This window comes from Chanos chanos, chromosome 8 (assembly GCF_902362185.1).
Source record: "Chanos chanos chromosome 8, fChaCha1.1, whole genome shotgun sequence".
Taxonomy (NCBI): domain Eukaryota; kingdom Metazoa; phylum Chordata; class Actinopteri; order Gonorynchiformes; family Chanidae; genus Chanos; species Chanos chanos.
In genome coordinates, this window is record NC_044502.1 from 13,104,084 (window position 1) to 13,127,521 (window position 23,438).

Here is a 23,438-nt window from a genome sequence, read left to right on the forward strand (position 1 = left end):
CCTTTTCCCCTTTTTTAGGGGGTTGGTTCCTTCCATGGTTCAGGGATTCATACTAAGGGTTCACTAAGTTCCAGCCCGGGAATCCCGTTGCGTAATTACTGGAATCACACGATTGGTGAAAACGCCTCTATTCATATCCTTTGGATCGGATCAGTGCTGCCTGGAACAACTGTCTTTCCTTTTCCTGTCGCATGCCACGGCACGTGTGGAAGTGCTTGTCGTTCGTACGTTGCAAAACACGTCTGGACATTGCTCCCACACTTCTTTTCTCTGCCATGGGCATGGCCCTTTGGCAGGTATATGTGGACATTACCTCATCAAGTTGGGTAATTTTGGACTCTGAATGTGAATGGATGTACTGTAGAACATTTTTAGCTGTGCCACTCACAGCACACGTGTTTTTGTTCTCGGGGAGGGAGTGATTAAAGAACGGTGACTTGGTCTTGGTTCTACATGGAACTGGCCACGGCGTTAACATCTGGTTCAAGGAGAAGTGGATGCTACCCCTGTCTGTTTCCCAATGCATCTACTCACAAGCTCTCTGATTGGTCCATGACTTCGTAAAGAAGCCCCTGGCATCTCTTCAGTGCTTGTACTGAGCCTCATTGGCTGAAACAATGAGAGAGAGAAAAAAAGAAAACTCTAGGGAGGGAAAATCTTCTCTGGAACTGGAGAGAGACAGATAGAGAAAGAGAGAGAGGGGGGGTGAGAGAGAGAGAGAGAGGGAGAGAGAGAGGTAAGTGTGTGTATGTGTGTGTGTGTGTGTGTATGTGCGCGCGCGTGCGTGCGTGTGTGTGTGTGTGTCTGCATGTGCGCGTGTGTCTGTGTGTGTGGTGCTGTGATGTCAGTAGTCCCCTCCCTCTCTCAGCCAGTATAGATGTTGCGGGACCACTGTCTGTGTCTATCACTCAACAGTCAAACACGGAGAGCTGAACAAGTCCTAAGCCAGCTACCTAGAGTCTTAGTGAAGTTGTCCAGCATCTCCATATCAACAGAGCGCCCATATCAGGCACCATGCTCCTCCGAGCCTTCCTCCTCATCATCCTTGGCGGGATCCTACTCATCTCCTGCAACTCTGCACAGAGAGTCAGAGGCAAGTGCATGTCCATTCTTCATCATCATCATCATCATCATCCAACACACACTCTGCACTCACAATCACTACAACACCATAGGGGCATAAAACATCATTATATATATTGTGTGGGAACTCTGTTGGGAACAATGGTGTTCAGCATCCTTTTGCCTTTAGGGCTTTCAGGTCTGCAGAGGGAAGAGATATATGCAGGTGGATGCCTTTTTGCTTTTGTTGGCAGGGTGTGACAATCCTAGCCGCAAGTTGCTGTTGCATGTCTGTGTGCACACTTATAGATTCTTGAGAGTAGCGAGTTGTTTGGAAAGATTGTGATTGTCCTCTGAGAGCGTATGGTCAGAACGGTGTGCTTAAAACATAGACTCATATTTGACAAAAACAATGCTCAGTTTGCTTGTTTTTCATTTAGAATTTGTCTATTTTGTCCAATCAAAAGAGCAGAAAGAATGCATAATTGTTATAAATGAATATAATCTCAAAACATTTAGCCAAAAACAGATTTGTGATTTATGGCAGTCGTGATTGCCCTGGCTGTATTGGTCTGTTTTGGAAAATTCTAATGTCCCTGTTGATTACTTTGGGCTGGAAAATTGGAAGCTAATCACTGATGAGAACAGATTAGGTTGATTGGAGCTTCAGAAATGATGGAATACAAACACAATAAAGAATCTCTTCTCTCAGAACTATGTTGAATGAATACACTGTTCACTAAGTCAAACATTTTTTGGCTGAGTTTCTGATGATCTCATTAATAATACTTGTGTAATATGACTAATACTATATGAATAAAATAGTGGAAACAGGTTTAGGACAACAGTGAAACCTTGCCTTACGTTACCTCAGTGGAAACATCTAGCCAAGATCAATGTTGTTCATGAATCTTTGATTGCATAGCTGGACCAGTAAATTCCCGCGCAAGTATATGTGTGTGCGTGAGCGCTTGTGTGCGTGTGTGCACATGTGTTTTCATGTATATTCATATATATAAAATTTCCAAATGTGTCTCTACTCTTCTATGTGCAAGGCATGTACGTGTGTAATAGCTAACAGTTGTTTACTGTTAAAAATGTGCATATGTGTGTGAGCCAACCTGTTCTAATAGTTCTAATAAAAGTGTGCCTGTGTGTGAGTGTGTGTGTGTGTGTGTGTGAGAGAGAGAGAGGGAGAGAGAGAGAGAGAGAGAGAGAGAGAGAGAGAGAGAGAGAGAGACAGAGAGAGAGAGATCTTGTACCTTGCACATCTGTGGCAGAGATCACTTTGTGCGTGCAGGTTTTTTTCTTTTTTTGTTCTTGGATGGTGCGTTTGATGTCTGCGGGGACTCTGGTACTCTCTCTCTCTCTCTCTCTCTCTCTCTCTTTCTCTCTCTCTCTTTTAGCATGCTGTTTTGTGTACCTGCTGACACAGCATTGACAGTAAATATTCCCTTATTCTTCTTCATCAGTGGATCCATCAGAGTGCGAGACAGCTCATTAGGTTCAAACGATGCACAGCGTGCAGGACCTCTGATTTCTTTGGTTGGCTGCCTTTGAACTGTATATACAGTGTCTCGTTTAACAAAACCGTTCAGTCTGCAAGGTCACTGAATGTTTTAGACAAACTGTCTTGTCTTCTATGAGATTTTATCATGGGTCTGCAGCTTGTCCTCTGCAGCCAGAGAGTCAACAGCAGAGGGTGGAGTAACATTAGACTTTTGGGTTTAACAAGTCAGCAGAGGCGTCTCTCGTCTCTTCTGACACACATGTTGAAAACACATTCTGTCTAGGGGGGTTTGATTAGATAATTTTCCAGTGCAGATTAAACAACAAAACTGAAGTTTCAATGACCTTGTTTTTGGCAAAGGTGGTAGTGTTTTATTTGTGTGTATTCCCATACATTTTCCATGTAAGAGGAAATCATTTCAGAAATAACAGTGTTTCACACTAAGCCTCCAGATTACAGATTAGAATGTATAAATAAATGACGTGCACGTATGTGCACATGTATGTATCGTGCAGCGTGCATGTTTTTTGCATGTTTTTCATTGTGTGAATGTGTTAAATGGAGAGATGAAGAAAGAAAGGTGAGTGCTACAGAATTAAGAGAGATGAGAGGAGAGAAGTCCTGAAAAACCCAGTGGACTAGTGTGAGGGAACACTCATACAGCGGAGAAGGAAACAGCTGTAGAACTGTGAGATCACAGTCATTGTAAATGTGACTGGAAGATATAGCGTATGAGCTTCAGGAGTCAGAGAGAGCAGCTGTTTTATTGGTCCGTCGGGTATAAGGGTGAATTGCTCCCACTGAAGTTTAATAGCAATTTTAAATCATTTCTGTGAATATTTGGATCTGTGTTTGCTATTTTAGATGCATGGAATCGTACATAGGGAAAAGGGGGCCACAAAATGTTCCATGGAAACTTCCGGATAAAATTGACCATTGACCATCATTATTAGGTTTTTATATTAAAGATCATATAAACCATCCATAAATTCTTATCCACCATTGAGACTTCTTTTGTGGGGCCCCTTAAGTGGTTCCAAATTTTTAGCTTCTCAGTGCAAATCTAGACAAACAAAAGTGTTGAAGGGAGATGGTTGACTGAAGAAATCAGTCTGCAAGTACCGCATGGAAAATGGTTGATGTCCAAAAGAACATATTAAATGATTAACAGACCCCTCCAAATTTCAATATGTTTAAAAATTTGCTCACATTACATGTGGAGCAAATGCCAGAAATATCTTTACTTCATCATAGCTGGACAGCACTCGTTCTTGGCTCACAAATGCCAAAACAACCAGTTCTAACAAAAACTCAGCCTTGGGCAGAGCTTTTGCGCTTGGTCTGATCAGCTGTATCTGGAAACCATTCAACTGTGAAACAAGATGTCAGTGCCAGGAAAGTGCTTGCATGATTGCACGTGTCTGAGATGTTTAGAGACCACACTCCTCCCCTCTCTCTTCTGGAGGAGCAACAGGGTACCAGTGAAATCTTGGGTTTAAAAAAAAAAAACCCAAAGAAAACTCCGACACATGTGGACAGCCATGTTTGCTCATTAAGATCAGACACGATCTCAATAGTAGGGAAACATGAAGACTAGGATGAACATGAAAACTGAACATTTGTCTGGCCTGTCTTTGGAGACTGTAAACATCATTAATTGTTGGTTCAGGTGCAGATTGTGCATGTCTGCAATTTAGTTAATCAGAAACATACTTGAAAGTAAACCTTAATTAGCTATGGGGGCAGCAATAAGCTACTCTAGTAGTAGTTGTGGAACTGATGAATAAAATTCTAAACAATGTAGTGCTAGGTAGTGGCCAGAGACAGAATATTTAAAACTTGCTTTGAATTATTCAGATACTGAACATGTCATTTGAAGAATTCATGATTTTTTTTTCCATGGGCAAGAAAAGTCCTCCCAGTTCCAACAAAACAGACTTTCTTCACTTAACCACAAAAGGTCATGCTGTCGTCCGGTTGGTTTCAGCCACACAATAAAAGTCTTGCAAGTCCAGGGGGACTTTTACTGGTCATGTTGGATCTTAAACTATAAAATCTCTTGTAACGGAAAACATCCTTCTCCTATAAATTCTTAAGGAGTCTGCAGTAACAAGCGTCTGAGGCCAGGTAAGCAGAGGTAGCCCCATTTCACTCAACCCCATGTGTTCAGTCATTCCTCGGGACCACTTAATGGTTAACACTTAACGTCCCCTGCCTCTCCTGACTCGCAGTAGTGAAAATTTATGTAAAATAAAATAAATTCATGTGTGCCTTATAATTAACATCTCTGAAAAGGATCATGAGGTCAAGACTAATTGGGCCTCAGGGCTGCAAATATATCCCAACAGATTTCACACATATGTGGTAGGAAAACGTTATGTAATGACAACTCGACTAATCCACAGACTTTTTACTTTCTGCCAAACCACTGATTCTTGGCTGACCCTACTTTCCCCTCCCTGTTATATCTCCATATTTGTTCAACACATTTGAGAGATTAAAGAGTGAATGTGCTGAGATGTTTACTTATTAAATACATGATTTTTTTCCATTACACCAATTCATTGCGGTTCTAAAGACTTGAGGAGATGGTATAAACATTAAGGATTGATGAACATTCCAAGGTTTGAGAACCAAGAGAGTCCCATTTTCTCTCTGACTTATGTAATCGATGGACCATATTTTATGAAACTGTAATTGTTTGCTAGTGCAAAAATATCCACTGCAGCATTTTTAAAACCATGAACCACTTTATTATCGGCTGAATAGGGGTATTTTGTGCCTTGTTTAAAAAACAGTGTAATCTATAAAACTCTTGATTGATTGGACTTTGTCTTGAGGGAAAAAATCTGTTGAGCTCACTTATTAAATTTGGAGAGAAACATAAGACTGACATCACACATTTTCCATGCTAACAAATTAGCTTCTGTCCAAGCTGGACTTGATAGTTATATGGCTTTTGCATTATGCATAAAATCTGATCTACAATGAATAACATGACACGTGTATGAAGTGAACAATCATGAAATTACACGTACTGTTTTAATGCCCTACCACATCAAATTATATGAACTTTAAAATTCCCCAGTTGCTCACTACTCTTGTGAACATATGGTCACAAAACTCAACACTGAAACAGTCCCACTATGTGTGGACATGCTTTTCAGTACTGAGGGGTGGGGGTAGGCGGTTGGGGGTGCTGACAAAGGATCAAAGAAGCGTAACTTATTTTCTTTGGCTGCAGATTTGAAAAACATCCCATAGTCTGTCCTCAAGTCTTTTCCAAATACTATCAGTTCTAAAACTGTGAATTAACCCTGAAAATATTTTTTTTCCCCACCACAATTTGTTTAGCCCCATTTTTACTGTTGTCGGGATAGTCTGTACAAAGATACAACTCCAAATTTCTTTCTGATCACTTTTTAAAACAGCATTCTTTATTACTGTACTCTACATGCAATAACTCTAGTTTAACCACCTTTGTCTTTTGTTCAACAGTGAGAAGACAGAATATGAAGGTACGCATTAATGCCACCGGTGACACCATTGTCCTGAAGTTCCTTCGGCCCAACCCTGACGTCAAACTAGAGGGCTATATCCTGGGCTACGGCAGCAGCATGTTCTCCAAACAGTTCATTCAGCTGCCTGAGAATGGAGAACCTTATGAGACTGAAATTGGTAAGTCCATTATAAGGATTGTCTTTCAACTGATCTCTAGGCATTCTCACATCAGACCTTTCTGTAAGACCAAACTTGGGTCCAAAGGCCCACAAAACCATGAAATAAAATATGATGGCTTTTGTGTGCCTGGTCTTTCGAAATGAACAATTGAAAATTAATGTGTGCACGAATGTCAATGTTTGACAAATGTGCAGAAGTGCACAAATGTGCAATTCTATTCCCTGTCCTTTAGAGGCCACTATTTTGTCTCCCCCAGTTACAACTTTCATTTCTTGGGTGATTTGTGACAATATATCATTTGTAACATTTTCTAGATACATACAACATGGTATACATATAACATAACTCACAGTATATGTAATGACATACCAGATTCAGAAAAAAATGTCAATATTTGTTTCTTTTTCATGAGATCAGTTTACTTTTATATCTCATTTGGCTGCAGACACTTTTTTTTAACATTGTAAGCTACAGCCATGGTTTTCTTAGTAGGTGGTACAATGGCACTCAGATACTTGAGATATTTTGAAATATTTTCTGTTATGGATCAGCATTTATGTTCAAACACAGGAACATCATGGACAAAAGGCTTGTCCATAGCTCATCAACCATTGCTTAATATCTCCTACCGAAAAGGTGAAAAAGACATAAATTAAAGCATGCCATACAATGTCTATTTTCCTCAATAAAATCACTTCCCAAACTCCATCTATCATCATTACCCCCTACCCTGACAGAGGGTCTAATCTCTCAAGCCTAACTTGATAGGTTAGTGGTAAATGATGTAAGGGAATATGCTAAAACTAATGTTTTAACAGGAGTAATGGTCCAGCACTGGTGTTTCTGACCTTAGAAGTGTGACTGAGGGAGTCTGAATGTACTCTTCAAATTTGGTGGGTCTTGATAGTCCAATGCAAGTTGAAAAAAATAGATAAACCTTTGTAAAATTACTTGTCAGTTCTAGCCTGAGGGGACATCATACCGTACACCATGGTCTTTACAATGGTTTAAAGAAAAAGTCCAATTCCACTGAGTGGACTGAGTCACAGAACAGGAAATCCCTGATCCCAGAAGAATTGGTGTTGTTCTCTACAGTTGCCATAGTCAGTAGTGCTCAGTTAGCTCTTTTGTCTTTGACTTGAGTTTTTCCATTCTGGAAACAGGTTTTGAGAACAGCCGGAGCTTGTCAGGGCCTGTGGTGGACAAAGGTCTTTGAGGAAAACCTCTAAATCACATTCTTTTGAAGTTCTTTGGCTGAAAGGAGTCAAAGAACCAAAGAGAACTGGGCATGAGTGCAAAAAGTGGTTCTTTTCTTTTTTTTTCTTTTCTTTAGAGAAAATGGTCCCTTGAGTTTCTGGCTGGATCTAAAACCTTTCAATGCGTACATTTCACGTCAGTTCTCACGAGAGATTGGGGTCTGCACGAAAGAAACAACAAACAGTCCAGAATCTACCGTGTGTTGTGAGATTAGAATCAGGTGCACATGCAGAGCAGATGGTAAAAACATGCCCACCCCTTCAACTTGGAACACGTGCAAGTTTGAAATACCTAAATAATACACAATTTTATGGTATCATTGGTTTTGTAGTATGTCCTCTGAGCATATTTTGTTCTATATTGTGAACACTTCTTGTTCTGTGAAAGACTGTTGAATGTCTGTTGACATTCACTCAAAGTTGACCGCTGATCTATCAGCATTTGTTTTCTGTGAAGTTCATGCTCCGAAATCCCAAATCCCCAGCGTAATCCAGCACCGTTGCTTGATTCTTCCAAATAAAAGTTCTTCTTGTTAGCCCTGTCACATTGTCATATTTCTATTTATTTAACGTCAATGTAAAATATACAGTAAGTGCTAATTGCCATCGCTTTTTTTTTTTAGCGAGGTTGTTATTGGAACCTTATAGTGTTTGTTTGTTTAAATGTCTTAAGTTCGGTTCCTTATCTTACCCCAAAATTCATTTCTTTTCCAACAACTGGATTAAATGACAACACCATTTCTCCTGGGTTGAAAAGCCACTTAGAAGCACCACTGGCATCCAAAGGGAATGAAACCCCTGTTGTTCTTTGCATGGGCAAAATCCCCATCATCACATCCATTGCTCAACATGTTTGCCTTTTTGTTTTTGTTCTTGGCAAGACCCTTGGTACTGTTTGGATTGCTTCACACAAATATAAATTGTGATGATTCACAAGGTGTTTTGAGACCTTGTTTCTCAGCCAAAATTTTTTTCCCCCTTTTCTCTTCTTTCTCCTTGTTTTAATCTGAGACAAGGAACCCTTAATGACAATTTGTCTGTATTATCTCCTCAGATGCAGAGCCCAAGTACCTTGTGGCTGTCCAGCCAATCCCAACCAATGATGTAAAGAAACAGTGCACGGGTATGCTATGAACCAGAATCCTTTCACAGTTGAAAGAAAGAAAGAAAGAAAGAAAGAAAGAAAGAAAGAAAGAAAGAAAGAAAGAAAGAAAGAAAGACAGAGAGAAAGAAAGAAAGCATGGAAGAAAGGTGTAAATTACCATAAATCACAAAAGACAGGTATAAGTTTCCTTTGTGCAGGGCAAATAAGTATCTAGTGCATCAATAACCATTGATTATGCACTTTTCTTGCACCATGTGGATCAATCATTTGCTTAGTGACGGCTAATTAACAAGTAATAAACTGCCAATGAGTGTTCAGAATCCTTTAGCCAGCTATAAGGAATAATGTGTCTGTTTACATCAGTTTAATGTGTGAACTATGTGGTGTGTGTGAACTCTTTTGACAGGCAAAGTCAACCTAGAAAAACCCCTGCACCTGGTGATCGGTTCTGTCTCCCCAACTTCGGTACTTCTGTCCTGGGGAACATTTGTGAAAACACCCTATGAGGGGAACATCATGAACGACTGTCTGGAGGATGGGTAAGTTGTACAGATACTAAAGGCTAACATCTGGATTTCGCTTAGAGCATTTTTTCCCTTTCACCATATCTTTCTATATGGGTGCTCTAAATCCAGGTGAATGCATAATGAATAAACTGATGTCATGTATAAGGATAATTGAACCATGGCCAAAATGGGTGAATTATTCTTCCATATAACTGTCTTGGCCTTGCTTATTTAGAAGATCCAACTTTGCAGATCTCTGATGCACTCAAAAAAATCTTTTCCTTTCCCTTTCCAGAGACAAAGAGCAAAATTTTGTCCATAAATTTATCCTGTGTAATCAACAGACTGACAGATCCTAGCTGATTTATGCTGCATAACCACTTAATACAGAATTGTCCAGATAGTATGTCACTTCAATCCTACGGAAAAAACAGAGTGTGTAGGATGTGAATCTCTCTGTTTGTGTTTGTGCATGCTTGTGTGTGTGTGTGAGAGAGAGAGAGAGAGAGAGAGAGAGAGAAAGAGAGAGGGAGAGAGAGGAAGAGAGAGAGACTGATAGAGTTGTGTGAGGACACACACACAGTTTGGACATACTGACTCGATTTTCCACGTCCCTCATCCTCTCTGTTTCTCATCTATAGAGGACTATATGTATTTTTTTTTTCCTTCAGAGGAGAGAATGTTGGAAAAGTCAGTGGAAATGTTGACCTGAGCCAGAGAGTCTCATAGCGTTTCTGCTCTCATTAAAACCTAATGTCAGTTTTCCCTGTTTACTGCGCTGGCCTCTGCTTTGTGCCTTACTGAACAGTCAAAAAAAAAAAAAGTCGTGTGGGAGTGAAACTCAATCTGTTGACACTGACAGACAGAGTGGTGCTGTTACAGCCAGAATTAACAATGCCTAATGGTCCGGCAGGTTCCAGATTTGAACCACGGCGACAGTGCTGGAGTCATTGGCCTGTGAATGTTTATACACATGTGCTGAAATAACCTTGGCTTTATTCTGTCTGCAAAAAAAATCACACTCAGGCACTACACAGTCCGCTACAGAGAGAGAAACAGGAAGTGGATCTATCAGACCTGTCCCACCAGCGACACTGTGATTGACAATCTAAAACCCAACACCCCCTATGAGTTTGGAGTTCGCCCAAATAAAGATGACCGCAGTGGCATGTGGAGCAAATCTGTCATCCACAACACTAACATGGGAGGTATGCCAGTTTACGACGTATTTAAAGTGCCATAACTTCTTCTCAAAACTAAACAGTTTACTTCAGACCTATACTCTATAATTGCTGTTTTAATTGTATGACTCTTGACTTGGGGAGGGGCCATGAACAGTCAAAGAAACAGATTTGAGATTTGGATTGTCCTGTGGAAACACATTGATTCCATAAATCATGAACTGTTTCTTGAACTTGTGTAGAAGAAATCCTTTCATGCTAGACCAGGGTTTTTGCCAAACCCGGTCCTGGAGGCCTGACTTTTTGTCCTCACCTCATAATTAGAGTCTGATTTTTAGCTTGAGGGTGTGTACTTCTAAGCCAAACAGAAATCACCAAGGTTGCTTGATATGAAAACCAAAAAACACTCTGGACCTCCTGGACTGAATATGAGGAAACCTTGCGCTAGGCTAACATCAACACCAAGCATATATTCCAACTATGTGAACATGACAGCAATATTTTGACAACAGTTATCTCCTAAATTTTCTTATTACAATCTTACTTGAGCGTGAGACTTAACTCTCTTAAATGTTCCATCATATGTGTTTTGCAGACAAAAACATTCAGAACCCTTACAAGTCTATCAGGACGCCCATTGCCAAACCAGTGGTATGTAATATCTGTTTGTGGTTACAACTTTGTTGTATTAAGATCATGACCCCAGAGACTGTCAGTAAGTAATGACTCTCACAGGCAAGCCAGTCAAAAACAACTTTACCACAGAAACTGTTTATACAGCATTAAACTGACACAGTAGGGGGACACAGAAGAGAAGAGAAGGAGAGAGAGAGAGGGGTGTGTGTGTGTGTGTGTGTGTGTGTGTGTGTGTGTGTGTGTATGAGTTGGATGGACACAGTACATAGAATGACAAGGGAAAAGTGAGTGAAAACAAGACACTCAGAAACTAAGTATGGTACCCCTCCTTGTGTCCTTTGTTACCACAGTTTGCTTGCATTCTACCCTCCAGGTTAATGGAGGTCAATGAGGGTCAGACTCTCACTCCAGCTGTGACAGCAGAAACACATACAACATCTTGAATCTACATGAGCCACTCTCTCAGTCTCTCTCTCTCTCTCTCTTTCTCTGTGCGACACATGCTCTTAGGAAAATCTACATCTGATGTATGTTTCACAAGAGAACTTAAAGATATATCAGACATGGCTGAAATACCAGTAAACCAAAAGAGGGCTAGATCTATAGTCAGCACAACCAAAAAGAAAACTGTAACAATAGCTGGAGTCATCCATATTCATTATGGTGTTAAATGGCCACAGGTATCATATTAATGTAATATTTTATTACAAAGAAAACTTTTTAAATCTTTGTTTTTCAGAAGCCAATAATGACTGGACCACGTGGCCTGTTTCCACCTCGCCTTGGTAAGACATTAAAATGAATCTTGCAAAGCTTGTTATTAATTTAAATAATGTGAGATGTGTGTGTGTGTGTGTGTGTGTGTGTGTGTGTGTGCACATTGTTCATCAGTACTTGTTTATTTTTTGTTTCCAGTTGTTCAGTGTTTTATGAGAAGAACAAAACGTCAGGCCAAAATCATTTTTCAGGCCCTTTGAAAGTACAGTTTTTATGTTGCTTTCCTTTCAACCTCTCCTAGCCCTTCACAACAGGACGCACACCAGACAATCCATACTGTTCAAAAACCCAGGCTTACCTGGAGCACCAAAGACATCTTTTGGTAATTTTCATTTCTCTCCTATGTCACTCTAATTCTTTTTTTTTTTAAATCCTTTTACCTGGCACTCTGTTTTATTGCAGTTATGCGCTACCAGCTTTGACACTTGACATAACTTCAAAAACTGAGCACAGGGTACTTCAGTTAAAATTTAATACCTTTCTCTCTTTTTTTTACAAGCCTTATGAAGGGATGGTGATGCCAGCTCAGTTTCACGCTCATGATTTTTTGGCTTTCAACTGGTTATGAAACGTTACATTATCTTCCACAGCTTCGCCTGAAAGCCATCAGGAAACTGTACCCGTGTCAACAGCCAGTGAGCCCCAATGGCCACAGTTCCCATTGGGTAACAGACAGCTACGCATTTTGAATCATTCAGCTTTATGAGCAGTCAGGCATCGCTTCGCTATCGGTCTTGCTGCTGGGGTTGTGGGGGGTGGGGGGGTTTGAGAACATCAGCTATTTTGATTGGCTGCATGCTGGCATGCCTCAAACCAATCGCGAGTTAGAAAGTCCCGATTCCATGGAGATGATGATGATTGGTCACCCCCCCTCCAACAAGGTGGATGTGAGTCTGTAAGTTACCCAGGGTGCTTTGCAGAGAAAGACCTCTGTGTCCTAGCCCCTGGCGGGTCAAGCATGGCGTCTTGATTTGGTGTATCACTCACGCATCAGCGCAGAAATCCTCTGGGCCTTTGAGAGGATTCATTGCCTGTTCACGCACTGCCCACCATACCAGTCAAGCTCTCAAGTTTATCTTCCACGTGTCAACTCCCTTTATCTTTCTTTCTCTATCTCTGCCTCTCATTCCTGTACTTTCTCATCACCTGTTAGTCCCATCAAGGCCATTGTAAATGTTCAGCCTTCTCCATATGTTTCATAACTTTCTCCATAAACTCCATCTGTGCCTATCCCATTTCCAGAGTGTGAATAGTCAGAGTTTAGTCATCTTCACAGGATTAAATGTTCAGATGTGCCACTTGTGGTCATCAACAGATTATATAAATCTCCCAAGAACCTCATCAACAGAACAAAACAAATTAACGGTTCTGTTGATCAAGTTAAATACTTGTTAGACACACACACATCTGTCTGCATTTCTGCTGATTTTTCTGTATTTCATATGTATATTAAGTAAATTAATTACTAGTAAACTGCAGCACACTAACAGTTCAGTTAATGTCAAAAAGAAGATATCAAAGCAAAACACATCTTTTGTTATTTTTTTAAACACCATTTTTCAAAACATCACTTCTTTTCACCACATCGACCGACGTTCTTTCTTCAGCTCGCTTTTCACATTCCTGACATTTTTGTTTGCAGAGTTGCTGCACTTTGAGCCAGTGGCTACATCGAGTTTGCACAGTCTGCATGAAGTCACTGCATGTCCAGAAACAGTCACTCTTTTTTTTTTTTTTTGTTTTGTTTTTGTTTTGATTCCTCCCTCAAGGGAGAGGCAGTAGTCTGGAGTCCCAACTCCTTTCCTGTCTGTCTCTGAGACTATTGATAAGATTACATAAATACATAAAACTCTCTGGATTTTTTCCCATGAGGAACTGATTGGCTATGAGACCATTGTCAATTCATTCATTTCCTTTAAACTGCAAATGTAAAAAAATTTTAACTTAGTACAGCTGAGTAATTAGCTCAGTAATATTAGTGTTCAGTTAGTGTGAATCAGTATTAACTGTTAATGAACAAGGCATGTATGGTCACTGAGCAGTGGAATGGATTTGAAGGTTGTCACACAAATTCAAATCCAGCTCATGACCAGAAACCCTGTCACAAAACTGTGACGCATATATATACAGAGGCAGTATTTTTTTAAATCTGAATTTACTTCAAGTCCTGGTCTCAATAGTCAGAAGTCCTCTACTTTTCTCTCTCTACCAGACACCGAAAACAGCGTTAGAAATTCCTCCTCTTCCTCCCTGCTGGTGGACAACCCCCCTGCTCTTCCTCACTTCCTGCCCTCCCAACCCCACAGTGCCTCAGATACCCCTGTCCCTAACTCCCCTTCCAACGGAGACACTCCTCAAGGACAGACACAAACAAGGGCACCTAATACAACACAGAAGCCTCATAGCCATTCGGGTAATTCCCAAGTTTCAACTCCTTTTTGTTCCTATTCCAAAATTACATTGTTTTTTTTTTCCAACAAGGAAAGTGGGGGTAAGATAGGGATGTCAAGCCAATCTATTGTCTAAGACACTTCATACGCATCGATCGCCAAATGCATGAGTTTCTGTGTTTTGGATAATGAATATTCTGAGGCATAACTGCAGTTACACCAGGGAAATTTTTCCCACACATATTTAGTTGAATGTTTTTAAAAGGATGCCCTCACTCTGGATTGTAAGGGATGAGCAAAGACCATCTGTATTTCCGCTTAACACTGTAACTCTACCTTCCACAAACAGATAAAAACCTCCCTTTCCCACAAGGCACTCACTCCGTTACAGGAAGAACTATCTCTGCTAAGACCTGCCCTTGTCGGCAAGTCAGCCAATAATAACACTGTGGCTGAGTGTGACATCATTGCCATAATCCTCTCATTTGTTTGTGTTGTCGGCCAGACTCGGTTGTCTGACTGCTGTAAATTTTATCTGTCCTACTGTCTGATTTTACAGCTTTCCTGCTCCGCTCTCTTCTTATCCAATTTCACTCTGAATTATTCATTTACAGGAATGGACATTGCTCCCACACTGTACCTACAATCCTTTTCCTTTGGGCTTTAGCATTCATGATTATGATTTAGCATTCATGAGTACAGTCATGCAGACCACTCACCTGCCTACACATAGCACTCACGATCCCAAACGCCTTAGATGGGTTTGTATGACAAGGGAAATGAGTTGACTGATTGGATTGATTGGAATGAGAACATCCGAGTCATTACGTCTTAAAAAGTGTAACTGATTCCTCTATTCCATCATTAGGGAAAGTGTACAGGTCAGTGCATTTGAAGGGACTGAATTTCACAACGCATTCTTAACAACCGAATTACCGATGCCGAGATCCGGAAAAGCAGTCTTTTGGGGCCTAGGTTTTTACACATGTCACTGCTCACATGGCTTTGCTTGTCCCAGCTTGCTGTTCATTTCACACAGTCTACACACTGTAATCAAAACTGCTATTGTTTTTGTTCATCTAGGCAAACCCTTCCTGAGAAATCCGACCTCACCTCTGCTACCCAAATCCTACGATTCAATCATTGCAGACACATCCAGGAACCTGACAGGCAGAGGCAGATTCCCTTTCTCTTCCTTCACTAATGGCATGAGAGACCCTTCCTTCCCCAGGGCAAACGACTCCTCAAAGGTCTTCAGGAGAATTGGGGGTAAAGGAGCTGTTCTTCCCCTAGCTTAGCCCTCTCCTTTCTGCCCTCTGTCCAGGCCCCTCTTTTGGTCTTACATAACCATTTTTTATGGCCACAGCACTTTGGAGACCTCATCCACAAACTCTAAGTTCTCCACAACAAGCTCCAAAAGCAGTCATCTTGGGCTAGTGCAGATTGGCATGCCCAAGCATGGCTCCACAGCCAGACCCCCCCCCCCCCCCCCCCCCCCCAGCAACATGTGGTGTGTGTGTGCAGATCAGTCGTCATGCCCTGTCATCTTCTGACAGGTTTACTGTCAGTGAAGAGTGTATGATTTATCCTGACGGGCATGACTTTAGAGCCCGTCATCTGCACCTATAGGATTTGAAAGACCCCCTGAACCAGTGGGCCAATGACTGACCCTCTTTAAATGCCACACTGTTAAAAGAAAGTGCATTATAAACCACAGAAGCTGTAGCAACAAAAGCTACAAATGCTGCCACAGTAGTTGAGAACCTCCAAAAATCTGCAGTTTGAGTTTGGCTTGTTCTAGATTCCACAACCAAGCTCATCCAAAAGCTAATGGCAAATGCTTCACAGCTGAAAAGATTATCATGAATACCAGGTGCCTGCAGACAGTTTGCAACTGAGTTGGCACTTTCTTTTATCAGTGTACTAAAAGTCCTTTAAGGGCCTCCAAATGTACCCCAGATGAAGGCTGAGGTCTTTGAGTTAAGGCTCAACTCCTTATTGCAGCAAAAAAACAGTCTCCTGGTGGCTTGGTTGGCCCCAAACTGTAACATAACCTCTTGTCCTCCAACAGTAAATGGTGAACATCACAAAGGACTATCTCTTCCCAAACCAGTCATGTGGCGACCACGAATGGGTAAAAAGAGTTGATTACTACTATATGTGTCTAACCTGCAGTTTCTGTTGTGACCACAGCCCATGTTGGTGTCTTCTGCCATCCGTTGCCATCTGTAAATGTGTTTGTCAATCCATCCATCAGTCCATTCATTCACGTCCATCTGTTGCGTTTCCATGTGTCTTTGACTCGCAAGCTTCTGCAGATTCAATGCTGTTGCGGGCTTTATGGTCTCCTAGTAAGGGCTCACTCACAATTACATGGTACAATCTCAGCATAGTGCTGTATCCATAGTACAGATAGTATGATCTAAAAAGGTGCTTTGGGGTGTCTAACACTACAAAGCCCCACAATTTCCTTTCAGGGGACCCAAGAAAGAACAACAAAAATGGCTTGTCTAATGTAACTATAGCTTCTTAGAAAAATCATTTCATTAAGTATCAGGTTTCTTCAAAACAAGAAAAAGAAAAATGCATCTATGCCTGTTTTGTATCATATTCTGTTGTCTTTAGAGGAATTCAAAGCTAGCATAGATCCATTTTTCTTTTTGGTAACTGTTTAAAGTTTTGAAGGAACCAAAAAAAAAAGACATAATAAAAAAATTTTGCTAGCAGGACAGTGGTTTTTGGCTTCAAGACAGTTTACACATATGGGTTTCATTTGGTAAAATAAAATCACATGATCTTTTTTCGGGGGGAGATTTCAGGGCTCTAACTGCTTTGGGTTGTGGATTATTATGTGCATGAAGTGTCTGCATGATTGCCCTGTTTTGCTCATTGAGCATGTGTTGTTTTATGGTATGAGGGTTGCTATCATTTTCTCATATTGTACATCCATTATCTGTCTGACAACAGGTTGTATGCAAGATCACAAAATGCGCTAGCTGAAAAAAAAAGTATCATTTTTTCCAGTTTATCTGAAAATATGAACATCTGCTTTGACAGTACGACTGAACTTCCATCTGTAACGTTTCAGAATCTAGGCTACCCTCAAAATGACGTTCTATATAAACCCCTGAAGCCTCCACATCAGTGCTGTGTTTTGTTCATGAGATGTTTTTCACCTAGCGCATGCTGTTGTTGTCTTTGATACAGCCATCTGTATCATATCTTTGTGCAATGTGTTTGTGAATACTTGATGTATATGGGGTGTTTCAACATACTTGTCACCAGACATTGCAAACATGAAAAACAGTGATTCCTTGCTAAAAGTGAGAGACATTGTGGCAAAAGGATCATCTCTTCTTCAGTAGGGCTTATGTAAAACAGTGGAATACTTGTGTGTGACTACCTTATCAAGTTATGATAAGGGTATAAAATTTGCAGCCAAGATAAAAACTGTTATTTTTGGGAAGCTGTTTGAAACTGAACACAAGGGAAGGAACCTCGAGGGAATTTAAAGAGCTGGTTTGAATTCCAGTACTTTCACTGCAGCAAACAGCTCCCTGTTAGAGGGTGCACAGCCAGACCATTCGAAATTCTACTATCAGGAGTAGTTCTATGGTAAAACTGATGGGTAAAGTTCATTAGTACTCACTGTTGGCGGCCTGTTGATCTCCATAGTTTGCTCAGAGACAGCATGGGGCTTATGTGTTGTAGGCTTTGCGGAATTGTTGGGCATCTGCTCTTCCAAACGCCTTAGCTGAGTCTGAGGAAAATAGTGTTAATACAGAAGTATGGCAACTGCTAGTCGTTGGCTTCATTCTTAGTAAATTTTTGTCTTATTTCTGTGAGCTTTGCATTTTTTTTCTCATTGGAAGATGTAATACATTTCAATTACCTTGCCATTTGATGAACATGTTGTTTTGATTAGTTTCTCACATGTACTTTGAATTTATTTATCTGGCAAGCATTCAACATACTTGAACATATTTGCCTCTGGCTGCACTACAAATCAAGACATTAAGAGTAAAAGTAGAATGTGAAATGTAGCTCCTCAAGCAAGTGCCAATGTTTAGTCTTGCCTCATGCAATCAGGAAGTCAAGAGTAACGAAGAACATTTTCTTCAAATCTACTATCAACTTGAAAATTGGGCTTGATTTTTTTCGTATTGGACTAACAGCCCTCAAGAACACAGAGAAAGTTGAGACACATTGTACATAAATTTAATTTCTTATTTTTTCATATAAATTCTTGAGCAATATGCCGACAGCCATATTTTGTCTAAAAGCCCAAATGATGTTAAAATATATTTCTGGTGGAATAAGATTATTTTTATATGTAATATGCTCTGTGCTTGTCTGTATGCAAGTGGCAAGTACAAACTCTCCTTTGAATACTCTATATATCATTTCAGAAAAAAAGTGGACTGTCTTTGCACAAGCCAACAGTTTTTGAATGGATATGCACCTCTTGAAAACAATACATCCATGGTTTTAAATTTCATGTCAGACTATTACAGAGCAAGGCCAGCTTTCATGAGCAGGTGTATATTCTATTCCATGCTCCCTGGAGTTGGAATGATTTCTTGATTGTGAAGAATTTGCTTCCTGTGTAGACATGGATAATTGGCAACAGGCTTCTCTGCGTACATTTCATAAAAGGCTTTAAATCTCATGGACTTTGCCATGCATGGAAGATTTTTCCCCATACAGCTATTTGAACCTTTTTGACAATTGGAGTTTATCTTATTTTAGGGGGTGGAATTCATTTCCTTTGACAGAATCCGATTGTAACAGTTTGAAGATTTCATTTATCTTCATTCAGCTCAATTGTTCACAAAAAAGATATATGCTATTGATTATGACTTTTCAAACATAGTATTCATTTATTTCTCCTATAGATTTGAAAATCCACAGGCTCCTTCTCCAAATGGGATATTCTCTTTGTTGTTCATCTCAAGCAAATTTGCATTGAGCAAAACTCAATTTCTATTTTTTAAGTGGCATAGGAGTGTTCCACTGTTTTTCATTTGTGCTATAACTTGTGCTCTTTCAGTAGTGGCAAAACAGTGTTGGGGTTGGTGAATTCTTGAGTTGTGCAAGCTGAGCAGGAATTTGACTCTCGCCACTTTAATAAGTTCTCCTATTTTCTGGTGTTCTATTCTTGATTAAATTGGGACCGCAGCGTGCTTGAAACTTGCACAAAAGGGTCTTTGCAATGACTCTGAAATCTCTCTTAGTTGAAGATGCTATTTTTCTTTTGTGATGATAACTGTGAATTATTCTCCATGAATCATAGGATCTCCAGCTCGGCCATCTATCCCAGTCAACAAAAAGCCCAATCTAGTGGGGAAGCCAGGAGACTTGGGTAAAAAAAACATCAACAAGAAAAACACTACACTTTCATATTTTCAAAACATTTCGAGAATTTTTTGCATTCTTAATAATTCTGTAACTTTATTTTTAAAATTCTTTAATCCACTTGAATTAGGATGACTTGAATACATAACATTTGAATAATATTGTGTCAGTCATGACTCACCTGGAACTGGAATTTACCTTTTTTGATATGGCTTCTTACATTTCTTGTAAAAACTTTACAAGCAATGTGAACACAATAGTATTCATGAAAACATTTTTGCTCTCCTTTCAGATAAAGTGGTTGACTTGAAGCAGGATAAATCTGCGATTCTGAAGCCAAAATTACCCCCAGTGACAGCCAAGCCAGCCAAACAGGAAAGGAGAACCACAGCTAATCCGGCTATGAATGGTATGTGTGCATATGGTGTTATATGGGATTATTTATGATGTGTGAGGATGATGAAATGTAACAAAGAGTCAAGTCTATTGTTATATGAAGGGCCAGAGTGGCTGAGAAGCAGTTAGACTCTGGACTGTGTTTTTTGCATTTGGTCAGATCATTGTCATGTGGATGCATTGTTCCAGTGATCCATAAATCCCATCCAGACCAATATGACCCCTGACCGCTTGCCTTCTTCTTCTTTTTCCTCTTGTCCTCTCAAGATACGTGGGAGAATTCTCCGGTGTTCAGTTCTGTTCCAACATCTGAGGTCGATTTTATGGGCAAGAAGCGTTTCGTTGGTAAAGTATTTTGTCTTTATTCTCACACATCACGTTTAAACATCTTTGTACATCCTAAATATTAATTTATTCAATGTTGCAATGCTTCAGGATCACATGTATCACTTTTAATGTGGGTGTATATCTGTGATGTGTAGCTCCCCACGTGGTCTACAAAACTGACAAGAAGCCAGATGAGCCTTGCTCCATTACCACTTCTCTCACCTACTTCCCTGATGAGGAGGCTGGGGAACAGAATGTGACCAGTCCACCTAAAACTGCACCATCCAACCTGACTGTGGTAACAGTGGAGGGATGCCCATCTTTCATCATCCTAGACTGGGAGAAAACTGACAATGATACCACAGGTAATACTGGAAGACAATGAGAGATAGAGAGAGAGAGAAACTAAAAAAATTCATAATTCTTCACAGTCACAACTGAGTTTTGCATGTAATCACGGCTGAATCAATAATTTGCTGTTTGGTGTAGTTTGAGGTTTTAGCTCTTTTGGCATAGACATGGAAATGATATGCATTCTTCTATCTGTTTTCTTTCTTGTCCTTCTTGCTCTTTGTACAGAGTATGAAGTTATTTCCACTACAAAAGGTCCTGATGGTGAGCAGGTCTCCATTGTGACTACCAACCAGACACACACAGCAGTGGAAAACCTCAAACCTGAGAGCAGGTAGAAACCTCTAAAGTTCTCTATGACTAAGTACAACACATTTCGTGAAATAGTATAAACTTTAGCAGTTGAACACTTTGTCATCTTTTGAGCAGTTCTTTTGGAGCGAATGATGCTAGAATGTAACAGACTGTTCTTTTATTTGAATTACCAGTTTGCTGAATTTGGTGGACTGGGTGGGGTGGGATGAACTCTGGTTGTGACCAGGGTAAGCTGGTATGGGGGTGGGGTTGGGGGGGGGGGGGGGGGGGGGGCTGAATAAGTGAGAATAATCTGGCAAAGAGGCTCATCAAATATAAACCAGGCCAGTCTATGGGCTGCCTCTGCAGACATGTGGGCCATTGCAAAAACCTGAACATCCCAGATGGAAGATACATTAACAGATGGAAGGGGGACATAGCTGCTGGCCTGTCACCCGCACTATCTGGAGAATAAATATATTTTGTGTCAGAACTCTGTAGAAGGGTGAATATGAGCCCCCTTTTCCCCCTGCAAGGAACAAAAAAAAGACAGTGAGAATAACTCATTTCCATTAAATACTGTGACCAGTTTAATAAAACTGGATTAAACTGAGCTTCTAACCTGTGAAACCCATTGGTTTGAAATGGAAGAGGAGAAAAAAACAACACAGCTTTGATGTGTATTTGAGCAGACATATGATATAACGTCACACTGACCTGTCCTTGTCTTTTCCCCTAGCTATGAGTTTAAAGTGAAACCCAAGAATGAGTTGGGAGAAGGGCCATCCAGTGAGCCAGTGATCTTCAACACTGAATCTGGTATGAACCTCCTCAGCAGAAAAAAAACAAGCAAAAGAAAAACAAAAAAAAACCAATTCCACTCCACACCACACGGCTATTTAAATGTATAGCTTAACACAGCACAGAGGCAATGTAAAGAGACTGAATGTTCTGAGCAATTAACTTTCTTATGAAGCTAAACAACATGTTTCAAATCTCCTCATGCATAATCCGTGTGATCATATCAGTGATCTGTTTATGGCAAAAATCCCAAGTCAAATGCTAAATTATTCTTTGTTGTTAACTTAAGTTTTGGAAGCGTCTTAGCTTTATGAAGCACCTCAGCATAGCAGACTATACTGTATTTTGTGTACATACGGAACTTCACACCACACTAGCAAACTGTGTCCAGCATTACACTTATATGAGTCTTTTGAAGGCTGAACAGACCTGCACCTTGCCTTCAACTATGTAATGAACTGTGTGTTATTAACTTAATGACTACAGTATGTCCCTGGTTTTATTAACCCTGGCCTGCAAAAGTATGCAGACAGGCTACACTCCTGGAGAGCTGACTCAATGCCAGCGCTCTTCCATCTTTTACACTCAGTAGATTCACTAACACAAAGTCATAAATAAATAGTAAGCTGGGAGCCATGTCATCCTTATGTTTTACAGAGGGAGACATAGCTGCTGGCTGTTAAAACCTGTTGAGAGTTTGCATCCATGCTCAAACTGATGTGCGGATATGGAAATCCATGCATTTTTTTTTTATCTTTTCAATACCTACTGCTCAATTCTTTTTTCCTTTAAGCTCTGGAAAATTAAACAGTTTAGTTCCTGCCAATGAACTCCTAGAGCAAACAGGATTGAACATACTTGCAAAAACAAAATTGGGTAATCATCTCCTGTTTTTTAGGGTTTTCGTGTAATCTTTTATGGGAGGTACTTACTTGCTTGCTCGTGGGCAGTTGTTTAAAACACAGCCTTGTTTTTCTAGCATTTCCATGTACAGAGTGATGGATTATGTCAATGACTTAGATACTGCAAGGCAGTTTAATGGTCTTAAACACCTCTTCTCTTTTTCCCTGCTTTTCTTGTAGCGGACCCTAGAGTAAGCGAGAATGTTTCAGGTAAGGCTTCAGCAGATTTCATCCTTCTCTCTATCCCAGGTGATGAATTCCAGGCTGATGAACGAATGGATAATCTAATGAGCAGAAGTGGTTGAGAAAAAAGTAAGAGTGAGAGAGAGAGAGAGAGAGAGAGAGAGAGGGAATGAGAGAGAGAAAGAAGGTCTGTGGAGACTTGACTCAAATTGAAACACACTCTCCCATCCAATGAGTTCATTTCTTCCACACCCAGCTCCTAGCCAGACCAAACATTTACTCAGAAGGGAACAGCAAATGCAGGGAACGTTTGTTCTCTTTCCCCTCTGCAAGTTCCACCATTCACACTAAAAAACAGGGACAGTTACTTTGATGGTCTCTCATGGATGTTTTCATTGGGAGAGTTTGATGCTCATCTCTAATGACTTCCCTTTAGTCGGTGAAAAATCTCAAGGCAAGTCCTTTGGATAATAGTCTTTTTCAAAGAAAATCAAAGATAATGTAACAAGCCAATGAAAACAAAATCTGGTACAGTGGTCCCTCAAGTCTTTTAGCAGATCTAGCAGGTATGTGCTTTTGTACAGTGACCAGAGGAGAGAGGATACGCTCCAGTAGTTTATTTTGTCCAAAAGTATGATGAAAAACATAAAGGAACTATATGGAATCTGCCTTGCTCAATGTACTTTGGCTGCTAGATTCATTAGCATCACCAACAGTTCATCATG

General features: G+C 40.3%; 1 protein-coding gene across 1 annotated transcript in view; it reads left to right on the forward strand.

Annotated features, from left to right (window-relative positions):
• The window catches only part of abi3bpb (ABI family, member 3 (NESH) binding protein b), a 35,265-nt gene that overhangs the window by 11,124 nt on the left and 703 nt on the right, over positions 1–23,438 (forward strand). Inside the window, exons 2-20 of the mRNA XM_030782867.1 lie at positions 996–1,093; positions 6,071–6,250; positions 8,564–8,632; positions 9,021–9,153; positions 10,147–10,328; positions 10,897–10,952; positions 11,677–11,722; positions 11,956–12,036; positions 12,305–12,379; positions 13,927–14,134; positions 15,186–15,373; positions 16,176–16,238; positions 19,398–19,466; positions 19,752–19,883; positions 20,123–20,200; positions 20,338–20,547; positions 20,762–20,867; positions 21,567–21,646; positions 22,711–22,740. Of these exons, the coding sequence (XP_030638727.1) occupies positions 996–1,093; positions 6,071–6,250; positions 8,564–8,632; positions 9,021–9,153; positions 10,147–10,328; positions 10,897–10,952; positions 11,677–11,722; positions 11,956–12,036; positions 12,305–12,379; positions 13,927–14,134; positions 15,186–15,373; positions 16,176–16,238; positions 19,398–19,466; positions 19,752–19,883; positions 20,123–20,200; positions 20,338–20,547; positions 20,762–20,867; positions 21,567–21,646; positions 22,711–22,740 (2,084 nt within the window). The remainder of the gene's footprint in view (positions 1–995; positions 1,094–6,070; positions 6,251–8,563; positions 8,633–9,020; positions 9,154–10,146; positions 10,329–10,896; positions 10,953–11,676; positions 11,723–11,955; positions 12,037–12,304; positions 12,380–13,926; positions 14,135–15,185; positions 15,374–16,175; positions 16,239–19,397; positions 19,467–19,751; positions 19,884–20,122; positions 20,201–20,337; positions 20,548–20,761; positions 20,868–21,566; positions 21,647–22,710; positions 22,741–23,438) is intronic.